General features: G+C 57.5%; 1 protein-coding gene across 1 annotated transcript; it reads right to left on the reverse strand.

Annotated features, from left to right (window-relative positions):
• Nucleotides 1-5,638: 5,638 nt before the first annotated feature.
• Nucleotides 5,639-12,436, reverse strand: LOC127037106 (probable G-protein coupled receptor 132). The gene is made up of 2 exons (XM_050928602.1): nt 12,337-12,436; nt 5,639-7,433 (listed from the first exon to the last, which is right to left on the reverse strand). Exon 2 carries the CDS (start codon nt 7,414-7,416, stop codon nt 6,448-6,450), a length of 969 nt encoding a protein of 322 aa, XP_050784559.1. The 5' UTR covers nt 7,417-7,433; nt 12,337-12,436; the 3' UTR covers nt 5,639-6,447.
• Nucleotides 12,437-12,768: the final 332 nt, after the last annotated feature.

The following is a 12,768-nucleotide window of genomic DNA, read 5'->3' on the forward strand; positions in this document are numbered from 1 at the left end:
CCTTTGCCACCCCCACCCCTCTTGTAAACTGAACCTAGTTCATCCTGCTCCCAATAATCACCCTCAGTGCACATCCCCTAATCTTCTCCAGTGCAACTCCTCCCCAATCGTCCTTAACTTTACTCCCCCCTGGGACCCCAATGCACCTACACTAGCCCCCTTCCCAATACACCTTCTCCCCTAGTGCACCCCTCAGTGCATCCTCCCTAACCTCACCTCCAATGCAACCCCATCCCCTCCACCAATAACACCCTCAGTGCATCCTGTGCAACCCCCATCCTCTCCCCAATGAGCCTTCAACTTCTCCATGTCAATTTAATTGACTCCCCTCTAGCCCCCTCCTCAATGCACCCTCTCCTCCAATAAACCCCCCAGTGCATCCCCACTAACCTCACCTCCAGTGCAACCCCATCCCCTCCACCAATAACACCCTCAGTGCATCCTGTGCAACCCCCATCCCCTCCCCAATGATCCTTCAACTTCTCCATGTCAATTCAATTGACTCCCCTCTAGGCCCCTCCTCAATGCACCCTCTCCTCCAATAAACCCCCCAGTGCATCCCCACTAACCTCACCTCCAATGCAACCCCATCCCCTCCACCAATAACACCCTCAGTGCATCCTGTGCAACCCCCATCCCCTCCCCAATGAGCCTTCAACTTCTCCATGTCAATTCAATTGACTCCCCTCTAGCCCCCTCCTCAATGCACCCTCTCCTCCAATAAACCCCCCAGTGCATCCCCACTAACCTCACCTCCAATGCAACCCCATCCCCTCCACCAATAAGCCCCCCACCAATGCACCCTGTGCAACACCCTCCCCTCCTCCAATGGTCATTAACACCCCTACCTCACAGTTGAAACCAATGCTCACCCACGAACCCGCTCCCCCAATGCACCCCCTCCCCAATGCACTCCCAATAACCTGCTCCCCCAATACCCCTCCTTCCCAGTGCTCTGCCCACTCCACCGCTGACCCCTCCCCAGTGCACCCTGTGCAGCTCCCAGCCCCTCCCGCAATGCACCCTCCGCCCTGCTAATCAATCCCCACCCTAGTGCTCTCTGATCACTCCCATGGACTCCTCCCCATGCACCCTGTGCAACCCCCCATCCCGTCCACCAATGCACCCCCCACTAATCCCCTCCCCAGTCCTCTCTGCCCACCCCATTTGCACCTCCCCTGGCACACTCCGCCACCCCCCTCATCCAGGCCCTATGCATCCTGCACACTCCTCCACCCCCTCCCCAATGCACCCCTTTCAACCCCTCCCCAATGCATCCTGTGCACCCCCACATTTAGCCCCTCCCCAATGCACACTGCCCCCCATTTATGGCTTCCTCCCCCAAGGCAGTCTCCTCAATCCCTCCGCTCCATAATGCTCGCCCTCCTCCCCCACCCCTGCCAATCTCTGCCATGCTCCCATGGTAGCCTCCCACCATTCACCCCTCCTCCCAATACTTTCTATCCCCTGCTGTTCCTGATACCCTCAAATACCTGCAGCACCCCTCCAGGTCCCCCCATATCCCGGCAAATCTCCCAGGGCCCACTATTCCTGCTGCTTCCAACAAGACCCCCTACCAAACCCACAACATGCCTGCCCCCCCTCCACTTATGCAGCACACCCTCCCACATCTCACCCCCTCCCCCCCACAGAGCCCCACTGGAGGCACAAGCCTTATCTCGGAGCAGCGTCTACGATCCTCGTTCAAACTGTGAATTCCAGCACGTGGGTCACAGCCGGCTTCCGACTGTGGAGTGAAATGCGTCTGTGCAGAGGAGAGGTCTTCTTTGCCTGCCGGGCCAGGCTGGACTCCACGCAACCGGGCTGGGGAGGACGGGGATATGGAAGTGCCCATACCAAGAACAGCAATTCACAACGTAGACCTAAGGCCAGAAGAGGCTACACTAATCATAGTCACAGCTTCATCTAAAGAGCCATGGATGCAGAGATCATTTCGTCTGGCCCCCTGGAGAGCACAGGCCCGAGAACAGCCCTGAATGAATTCGAGAGCTTAATAAAACATCCCATTTTGAATTCAAAATTGCCAGGGCTGGAGAATCCACCAATACCCTGGGGAAATTGCTCCAATTGTGAATTATTTACACCGTTGAAAATTTACCCCTTTATTTCCAGTCTGAATTTGTCTCTCTTCAATTCCTAGCCACTGGATCATGTTAGACCTTCCCCTGCTAGATTGAGGAGCCCAGGATTAAATATTTGTCCCCGGCCAGACTGGGATCAAGCCACCTTCTCTTTGGCGGAGGATAATGACGGTGAAAATGGCCGTGCTAAAAACAGGCCGGGAAGCAGGGATGGTGGGAAAAAAGGGTCTGGCTCCAAGGAGAGCAGAGTGGCTGCGGGGGTGGGGTCAGGAAGGCTGCCCCTTCCCCAGGCTGCAGCTGCCAGAGCCAGTGCAGACGGGAAGGGGCCGGGGAGATTTAACCAGCTCCAATAGGATTAGGGTCTAGGGCAGGGGATTAACAGGATCGGTGTCCGCAGGTCGAGCCAGGATCAAAACGCTGCCAAGCCCCCCAGTTAACTTCTAAGGGGATTTAGTGCTGGGGAAGGATGCCGGCATCACAGCCCCAAGCCCCCCAACCATGGCCTGCCCCACCAGTGACCCTGGCCTGCTCCCCCAGGCCAGTCACCCCAGCACAAGCGAAGGAGAAAGGGTTTGGGCTCATGTATCTGTAGAAGAAGCCGATACCCCCCTCTGGGGGCCAGAATGCGTCATGACAGCACAGACACATGGGGGGAAAAGGCCTCATTGATCCGGCACTTTTAATAAACCCCTGCCTGTCTTTAAGGCAATGGAACCCAGGAGTCCTGACTCCCAGGCCCTCCCACCCCCTGCTGCTCTATCCGCTAGACCCCACTCCCCTCCCCAAGCTGGGGGAGGACAGAACCCAGGAGTCCTGACTCCCAGCCTCCCTGCTCTATCCATTAGACCCCACTCCCTTCTCAGAGCTGGGGATAGAAGCTAGAAGTCCCGGCTCCCAGCCCCCATGCCTTCCCCACAACCACTAGACCCCACTCCCCTCCCAGAAACTTTCCAGACTAAGAACAGCAGAATCCAACTTGTCCATGTTGGTGCGAGTCACGCACGAGGGGATTGCACAAGTACAGCTAGACCCAGGGCTAGACCCCATGCTGGTGTGAGTCACGCACTAGGGGGTTGCACAAGTACACCTATACCCAGGGCTAGACCCCATGCTGGTGCAAGGCATGCACAAGGGGGTTGCACAAGTACACCTAGACCCAGGGCAAACAGACCAACTTAAATAAAGCCCTGAGCAGTGTCTGGTAAGACAGCTGTGTCCAGATTCAAAACCCCAGCCCAGCAGGCCCCCGAGGGCTGAAGGGGCCAAGGAGACTGTACACTTAGCAAAGGTGAGGCAGACGGACATGCAGCGGTGTGTGCTGACTCTCGGCAGGAAATGATCCCTGGCTCTGGCTTTCAGCCCATGCTCCAAGGAAACTGCTATATTAGATCCGTAACTGTAGTCAAGTTACAAACCGCTAGTAGGCACCCTTCCACTAGAGGGGGACGCTCTGTTAGGGTCAGTGCATGTTAGATGTTAGCATGGTGTAGGCATGCCCCAGACCTGTTGATAGGTCAGGGAATTTTCAATGAGACTTTTCCCATCCAAAAAAGTCGATTCATTGAAAACCAAAACTGTTTACAGGGCCAGGTCGATTCTGGGGAATTTCTTGACTTGAAAAATAAAGAAGTTTAGAAATTGTCAAACTGTCCCATCTTGCTGTCATCTGAACAGCACATTGCAGTTTCCTGGCTTGAAAAGCTTCTTATGGTAGCACCAGAGGCTAATTGCCATTTCAACCGAAATGAAGAAAGTTCAAAAACGAAACGTTTCCAACCACCTGAACCCCAGCCAGTGTTGGCGGTTCGGTTCGCTAACGTTTCCGAGATTTGGACTCTTCATCTCTGTTCGAGATGGGAAAATTTCCCCAAATCTTGACTATTTTCCTGGGACGGGAAAACCATGTCCCCAGTTCCTAGGCATTGGGGGAGAGGGTGGCGTGGCTGGGAGTACATTCCCATTGGGGCTGGGAGGAGCAGACATATGCACCTTAGCTCTGCTTGAGGTACGGCCCGTTGGTGCTCCTGTAGCTCACATCAATAACAACCCAGGGGGCACCGACACCACCTGAAACCTACTTCATCGCCAGGCAAACCCAGTGGCTCCCCACGCTTCCATCCCCTCGCGTCCCCGTGGAGCCAAATCTCTGCTGCGTCTTGGACCTGACTGAGTTTGCTCATGGATCTGACGTGTGTGTGGTGGAGGGCGGAATCTACTAGTGGGTCCCATGGGCGAGTAGAAAGCACAAGGCTCAAGATCCTGGTCCTTATTCATTAGCTGGGCACTCACCCTGCAGTCTGTACGGTCCAGAGAGCCGCTAGCACCATCTCAGCGCAGGTATGCGCGGCCAAGGTAGTCCCAGGGCCCACTGTAAAGACGCCTGGATTTTCAGTTGTCCAAGGGGACAAAACTCATCAGCCTGGTCCGGGAATCGAGTCTGAAAAGCTGGCAACAAATAGGCAGATCCGGGGTGGATCGTTAAAGTTAAAATATGTGCTGCTAAGGGGGCTGCGGGGCCCCTGGGAATGTCAGGGGTCAGCATGGCAACGGGCTGAAAGAGCCTAGAAATGGGAGGAAATGTCTGAAGTCACCAGGACGTGTGTCAGTCGGCCAGTGAGATTTGCCAGCCTGGCACAGAGTGCGTTTATATCACAGCGCCGGCCCACCATGTCCTGGGCACCACTGGGCCTTTCTCACCCTGGTCCCGACAGGCCTCCTGAACAGACCTGGCCAGAGAGAGGGCCCCGCCGCGGCTCCAGCTGGGAGCCTGCCCCAGACCCTCCCTCCTCTCCTGAGAAAAACCAGCCTCCCCTGGTCAGTTTCTTCCTATTTGGTGCCAACATTCTCCTTAGCTTCGCTAGCTCTTCTCCCTTCCCAGGGACACCCCCACCCCACCCCTGCAATCGGATCCCTCCGCAGCCTGGGGTTTAGACGAAACAAGCCCCACTCTGTCAGACTCCTCTGATGAGATCAGCACTTTGATCCATGATGATCTAGCAGCCTTTCTCCGCACCTGCTCCAGTATGAATTCATATTTCTCCAGCTGCTTCAGCCAAACCCGGCAAACCAGGGGGGGAGACTTGCTCTCTGCTGTGCCCCCCCGCATGTCAGTTTCCTTGCCTCATTCCTCCTCCCTCCTTTTGCCAGCTATGTTATCAGCATCCGACTCCGCCACCCAATGCAACTCCAGCTTTTGCAAGCCTGCAACCAAAGAGGCCGCTGAAAACAGGGCCCTAAACCGCCCCAACGCTGCTACAAATTTGCCAGGTCTCGGAGCGGCTGATCAGCCTGTGGGCTGAGCCTGTGTTTCTCCAGCAATGAGGCTGCAGGAGAGAGACGGCACCAGCCACGGATGCTGCGTTTCCTATCTTGGTTGTTTTTTTTCCTCCCCGTCCATGTGTGTTTGTCTTAAAGGAGGCATAATCGGACTCCACCGGGGGCTTCAGACCATCAGAAAGCGCTTGTATTTCCCGTCCCCCAAAAATAAACAGTTCATCCCACTTTTCATGCTATTTAACAGACTGTCAAACAGGAGCTATTACCTATAACAACCTTTTATTGCTAAAGGCGCTGATGCCTCATTAAAAGAGATGTCTCCTTCAGGACTTGGACTGTTTTCCCTTCTCTTTCAGGGTCCTTATAAGAAAAGGTTTGAAAGATGTTCATCGGTGGTTACTGTAGTGAAAGTCACCTGCAAAACTTGATGTCCAGCCTTGGACTACACTTTAGTGTTGGGACAGTGAACGAGGGCTGGTTAACAGTTTCTCTCTTCCTGAGTGGAGACGCCCTCTTCTCAACACCATGGATCCCTCGATTTAAGTCCCCAGTGAGATGGGCTCTGTCCCAGGCAGAGAGGATCCCCCAGCCTCGCTGTTAGGGAATCATATCTTGCTTTACCCGCTCTGTCTTCATGGCCCTTCGTTGCTCCCCCTAAATAATCCTTCACCCTCTTTGGAGCATCTCCTGTCCTGCACCCCGCTCTCTGCAGAGTTCTCAGATTTAGCTCCCTCCAAGCCCCACACAGCGCCTGGGATTCCAGCGACCGCTCGGCCGCTGAGTGCAAGCTCCGAGGCACGGCTGTCCCCTTCCCACAATGCCCCCGTCTATCCGGCCTCATTGGCAAGCCATCTAGTCCACCCCCTCAGCCATTGCTGGGCCCCAAACCCCTCCCCTCCAGCCTTTGGCATCCGCCTATGGCTCCAGCTGCGTTTCTTGGTGCCATCAGGGCCGCTGCCAGCTTTCTCCCATGGGTGTGGCCGATGTTCCTAAGCACGTAGCTCCCCCTTCCGGTGGCATTGGGCATCCCCCATCCACTCTCCCTCGGTTGGTGCCGTGCCAGCCCCGGTCACAAGGCCAGAGAGGTGATTGTGCCGGGCGGCGAGGTGCGCACCACGTAGCCGAACACCTTCCGTAGGTCGCCCTTGATGCTGTCGCTCACCAGGGCGTAGAGGACGGGGTCCAGGGCGCTGTTGAGGCTGGACAGGGCCAGGGCCAGGGAGAAGGGCAGGTGGAGCCGCTGCTCGAAGGAGCAGAGGGAGCAGCCGTCTAGCACCGCAGAGGCCACCGTCCGCACCAGCAGCAGCAAGTGGTAGGGGGCGAAGCAGAGCAGGAAGATGCCGATAACGCCCAGCGAGAGCCGCTTCACCTTGGCCTTCTGCCAGCCCAGCAGGGTGCTGCTGGCCCGCACCCCCTGGAAGATCTTGAGGTAGGAGACCGCCAGGACCAGCAAGGGCAGCACGAAGCCGGCGGCCACCCGGAAGTAGTTGAACCGGGCCACGCCGGGCTGCAGCGGGTAGCTGTCGTAGCAGGAGGCATTGGCCGGCTCCGGGGAGCGCAGGGCGATGCCCACATGGAAGGTGAAAACCAGCACGGCCACCAGGGCGCTGGCGGTGGCGGCCGAGCGGCGGCTCCGCAGGCCCAGGGAGCGGAGCGGGTGGGCCACGGCCAGGTAGCGCTCCAGGGAGATGAGGCAGAGGAGCAGGACGCTGACGTACATGTTGGAGTAGAAGACGAAGCCGGCGACGTGGCAGGCCAGGCTGCTCAGGGTCCACCGGTGCCCGCGCCACACGTACAGCATCCACAGCGGCAGGGTGAACAGGTAGAGCACGTCGGAGGTGGCCAGGCCCAGCAGGTAGACGGCCAGCACGTTGCCCAGCCGCACCTGCTGCATGATGGGCCACAGGGTCAGCGCGTTGGTGGCCAGGCCTAGTAGGAAGACGACACCGTAGAGAGAGACCACCAGCTCCTGGCCAACCTGGAAATCCACCCCACAGCGCGAGGCGTTGGACGGGCAGGGGGCACTGGCGTTCAGCATGGTGCTGGGGGGCGGCGCTGCAAAGAGAGAGCGGGTCTTAATAGCAGTGAGGTACCTCCACCCTCAGCCACCTCCATCAACGGTGTCTTCAGAGCACACGTGTGGTCTACACAGGGAGCAGGGCTTGTCCCCGCCAGCAGGGGGAAGAACACACACATGGAGCAGGGCTTGTCCTCTCCAGCAAGTAGCGCGCACACACACACACACACACACACAGAGCAGGGCTTGTCACCTCCAGCAAGGAGCAGAACACACACACAGAGCAGGGCTTGTCCTCTCCAGCAGGGGGCAGCACACACACACACACACACACACACACACACACACACACACACACACACACACAGAGCAGGGCTTGTCACCTCCAGCAAGGAGCAGAACACACACACAGAGCAGGGCTTGTCCTCTCCAGCAAGTAGCGCACACACACACACACACACACAGAGCAGGGCTTGTCGCCTCCAGCAAGGAGCAGAACACACACACAGAGCAGGGCTTGTCCTCTCCTGCAGGGGGCAGCACACACACACACACACACACACACACACACACACACACACACAGAGCAGGGCTTGTCTCCGCCAGCAGAGGGCAGCGCGCGCGCACACACACACACACACACACACACACACACGGAGCAGGGCTCTTCCCTGCCAGCAGGGGGCAGCACACACATCGCACACACACCACACACAGCCCACCAGCAGGGGGCAGGCCACACACACACGGAACAGGGCTTGTCCACGCCAGCAGGGGGCAGCACGCGTGCACACACACACACACACACACACACACACGGAACAGGGCTTGTCCACGCCAGCAGGGGGGGCAGCGCGAGCGCGCACACACAAACACACACACACGGAGCAGGGCTCTTCCCTGCCACCAGGGGGCAGCACACACACACACACACACACACACACACACACACAGAGCAGGGCTCATCCCTGCCACCAGGGGGCAGCACACACACACACACACACACACACACACACACACGGAACAGGGCTTGTCCACGCCAGCAGGGGGCAGCACACACACACACACACACACACACACACACACACACTGACTAGCTGTCCTTTCTCACTTACTTCACCTCCTGGCAGGGAGAGCAGCCAATCAAAGCTGCAGAAGACTAGCAGAGAAGGCTCCCCCACCCTCCCCACACAAAGCCTACAGGAATTTTTGGGTAAGGGAGGGGGGAGAGAAATCTCTGGGTGGCCCGGCTCCCTGCTCCCTCCCCCTGCCATCTCTGCAATAAGGTGGCCCTGCAGGAGCTGCCCCTCCCCTCAGGCCCAGGGCAGGGAAGAGCCTCCACAGTTGTAGAAGGAGCAGAGGTGTGACGGGCTAGGGGGCAGAAATGACATGGGCCTGGGGGCAAGGGGCAAATTGGAGCTAGGGGGCAGAACTGAGATGGGCTGGGGCAGAAATAAGGGCTGGGAACAGAAAATTCACTGCTGTGGGGCAGGCGGGTACAGAAGCGACATGAGGCTGGGCTGGGGAGTAGGCTGATGTGGGGCTGAGAACCAGCAGCTATGTCGGGACTTGGGAGCAAGGGGCACGTGTGGGGCTGGGAGGCAGAGCATTAATTGGTGGGCATTGCTGGGTTTGGGAAGGGGCTGTGCGCTCCCGAGCTGTGCACTTTGGTCTCTGTTGCGGTGTAGCACGAGGTCATGCCAAGGGTGGCGTGCGTGCGTGCGTGCGTGCGTGTGTGTGTGCATATGCATGCGCACATGCACGTGCACTGAATTCGCGTTCATAGAATCATAGAAGATCAGGGTTGGAAGAGACCTCAGGAGGTAGCTAGTCCAACCCCCTGCTCAGAGCAGGACCAACCCCAACTAAATTATCCCAGCCAGGGCTTTGTCAAGCTGGGCCTTAAAAACCTCTAAGGAAGGAGATTCCACCCCCTCCCTAGGGAACCCATTCCAGTGCCTCACCACCCTCCTAGTGAAATAGTGTTTCCTAATATCCAACCTAAACCTCCCCCACTGCAACTTGAGACCATTGCTCCTTGTTCTGTCATCTGCCACCACTGAGAACAGCCGAGCTCCATCCTCTTTGGAACCCCACCACCTACCCCCTTCAGGTAGTTGAAAGCAGCTATCAAATCCCCCCTCACTCTTCTCTTCTGCAGACTAAACAATCCCAGTTCCCTCAGCCTCTCCGCATAAGTCATGTGCTCCAGCCCCCGAATCATTTTTGTTGCCCTCCGCTGGACTCTCTCCAATTTTTCCACGTCCTTCTTGGGGCCCAAAACTGGACACAGTTCCCCAGATGAGGTCTCACCAATGTCGAATAGAGGGGAATGATCACTTCTCTCGATCTGCTGGCAATGCCCCGACTTACACAGCCCAAAATGCCGTTGACCTACTTGGCAACAAGGGCACACTGCTGACTCATATCCAGCTTCTCATGCACTGTAATCCCTAGGTCCTTTTCTGCAGATCTGCTGCCTAGCCATTTGGTCCCTAATCTGTAGCAGTGCATGGGATTCTTCCGTCCTAAGTGCAGGACTCTGCACTTGTCCTTGTTGAACCTCATCAGATTTCTTTAGGCCCAATCCTCTGATTTGTCTAGGTCTCTCTGTATCCTACCCCTACCCTCCAGCGTAGCTACCACTCCTTGCAGTACATATGAGGGATGCACACAGCCACACACTGAGTCCGCATTCTTCGCAGTACATGTGAGGAATCCGGCCTCACTGTCTTTTTCACACATAGTGGGGGGAACCAATGAGCGAACAGGTGAGAAAACACAAGGTCATTGTTCTTTGCTTGTACAGCACCAGGCACAATGGGGTCCTTGGCTGGACTGCAGCCCCTGGGCACTACCGTAATACACCTAATAGCAATACGAATGTACAGCACCTACGGCCACGGTGGGAGTCCTAGCTCATGACTGGGGCATCTAAGTGCTACCGTAATACACCTAATAGCAATATGAATGTACAGCTTCTAGTGCCGTGGGGGCCTGGGCCATGACTGGGGCATCTAAGCACTACCATAATATACCTAATAGTAATATGAATGTACAGCTCTTAGCACTGTGGGGGCCTGGGCCAAGACTGGGGCTCATAGCTGCCATCATGATACACATATGTGACAATCTTTCTTTACAAGCTCTCCAAGGGTTTCGTCCACCGGCTGCAGTGGGATGAGGCCATCGGCCGACACTGAACACAAGAAAGCCTGGTCAAGGACCACAATAGCCCACGTGCCTCTGGCACTCCCAAGGCCTCCCACTTCAGCATGCCCGTGCATGTCGCCAGCAGGCCAATGATCAGCCTCCCCACACCCCACACATACCCGGCTTCCAGCATCCTGGCTCTTTAAGGGTGGCTGAGGTGCACTGCGGCGAGACCATTTCCTTTCCCACCCCACGACAGTGACGACACTACCCTGAGGCCCAGCTTCCTGCCTGGGCTGCCCGAGCACTGAACACGTGCGCCAGGCGGTGAATGGTGCACGCAGCAGCCAGCCGTGCGGCTGTGGGGGCGGGAGCCCCGTCCTGCCGCACAATGAGTGGGGGATCTCCCACAGCGGTAGCAGAACTGTGGCTGGCACACTAGGGGGCGCTGTGCTCAGTGAGGGGGCCAAGGTGGCACATGCAGCTGTCAGGTTTTATGGGGGCCCGGGGGTATCTGTATGAAGCAGTGTGGTATAGTAGACAATGCACTGGCCTGGGAGCCAGGGCTCCTGGGTTCTAGCCTCAGCTCTGGGAGGGGAGTGGGGTCAAGGGGTTAGAGCAGGGTGCGCTGGGGAATCAGGACTCCTGCGTTCTGTTCCTGGTTCAGGGAGCGACCTAGATTTGCGGGAGGAATTGTGAATCAGGATGTCTGGGGTCTGTCGTCAGTTCTTGGAGGGAAGTGAGGTCAAGAGGTCAGAATGGAGATGGTTGTGGGAGCTGGGTTCTGTTCCTGGGAAAGGAAAATGTTTGCCATGGGGAGATTATGAGTCAGACTGCCTGGGTTCTATTCCTGGCTTTGCCGCTGCCCTTAGCTAAGTCAGGGCCTCACTCTGTACCTCTGTTTCGCCATCCATAGCACAGGGGATAATGGTACCAAGCTACCCTTGTACAGTGGTTGGGGATCTCTGGCAGGGTTGCATGGCTGTAGGCGTTGGAGCTGCACAGGGACCTGGCTCGGTGTGAAAAGTGATGTCTCTGTCACAGGGGATGATATGTAACAGTGACGTGTGGGGGAGCCTGTATACCAGGGGGTGATGCATATGCCATGTGGGTTGTGTGTGTGCAGGGCATGTTGGCGCGTGGAAAGGGCCCTGGGAGGAGGGTGGGGTGGGCTTGGTGCCGGCTCTGGGAGAAGTTGGGGGGTAAACAGCTGGCTTGGCACATTCAGTGCCCCCTATATCCGTGTGAGAAGGGGGACCACCTCTGTGGCCTCAAGACAGCTGGGGTTGGATGTAGCACCCCATCCCCCTGCCTCTGTTTACCTTTCTCCCCACTCCCCTGGGATAACTAGGGTGACTAGATGTCCTGATTTTATAGGGACAGAACTGATTTTTGGGTCTTTTTCTTATACAGGCCCCTATTACCCCGCCCCCCGTCCCGATTTTTGACACTTGCTGTCTGGTCACCCTAGGTATAACACATGTGCCCTCACCTCCCACTCAGACCCCCCTTCCCCAAAACCGCGCCCCCTGCAGTTTATTTACTTGTGGGGCCCTAGGGGAGGGGGCATCTGGCAGGGAGGGGTTTGCTGTTCACCACTCTCCTCACACTCCCTCCCCTGCTCCACCAAGCAGTCTCCCATGTCTGCCCCCCCCCCGACCCCTGCCCCTTAGGCAGCATGCACCGTTTGGGATGGGGGGTCCTGTACAGCTGCATGCCCCAGTCTTTCACTTCCCCTCCCCAGGGACTGATCTCAAGAGCAGGGGGATGGGGGGGACAGGCACATACCAAGCTGCCAGGGAGGGTCTCTGGAGAGCTGAGTGGAAGCCCCCAGCCTGGGGGGACGCTGGCACCGGAGCAGCTCAGTGGCACAGATGCATCCTCAGATCTCGGCTCCTTTGCAGCCTCAAAGGCTCCCCTGCGCCCGCCCGCCCTCACTACCCCAGCTGGCGTGTGAATGGCTGGCAGCTCTGCCCGTCCTGCTGCCATTCGCCAGCAGACACCCTTGCCCACCCCCACCCCCGCCCTGCAGTCCCGCACTAGCGATTGCTAGGAAGCGCAGTCCGGGATTTCACACACACCGGAAAGGGGGTTTCCAAGGCTGGCCGGGGGGTGGCCCAGCCCTGGGCCCGTCTGCCCCTGACACGTCCTCCCCTCCCCAGGGCAGGCAGAGGGCTGAGGTCCCTAGGGGGGCGACCAGGGCTGGCAGGCTGGGCAAAA

The sequence above is a fragment of the Gopherus flavomarginatus genome, chromosome 18, assembly GCF_025201925.1.
Source record: "Gopherus flavomarginatus isolate rGopFla2 chromosome 18, rGopFla2.mat.asm, whole genome shotgun sequence".
Classification (NCBI taxonomy): domain Eukaryota; kingdom Metazoa; phylum Chordata; order Testudines; family Testudinidae; genus Gopherus; species Gopherus flavomarginatus.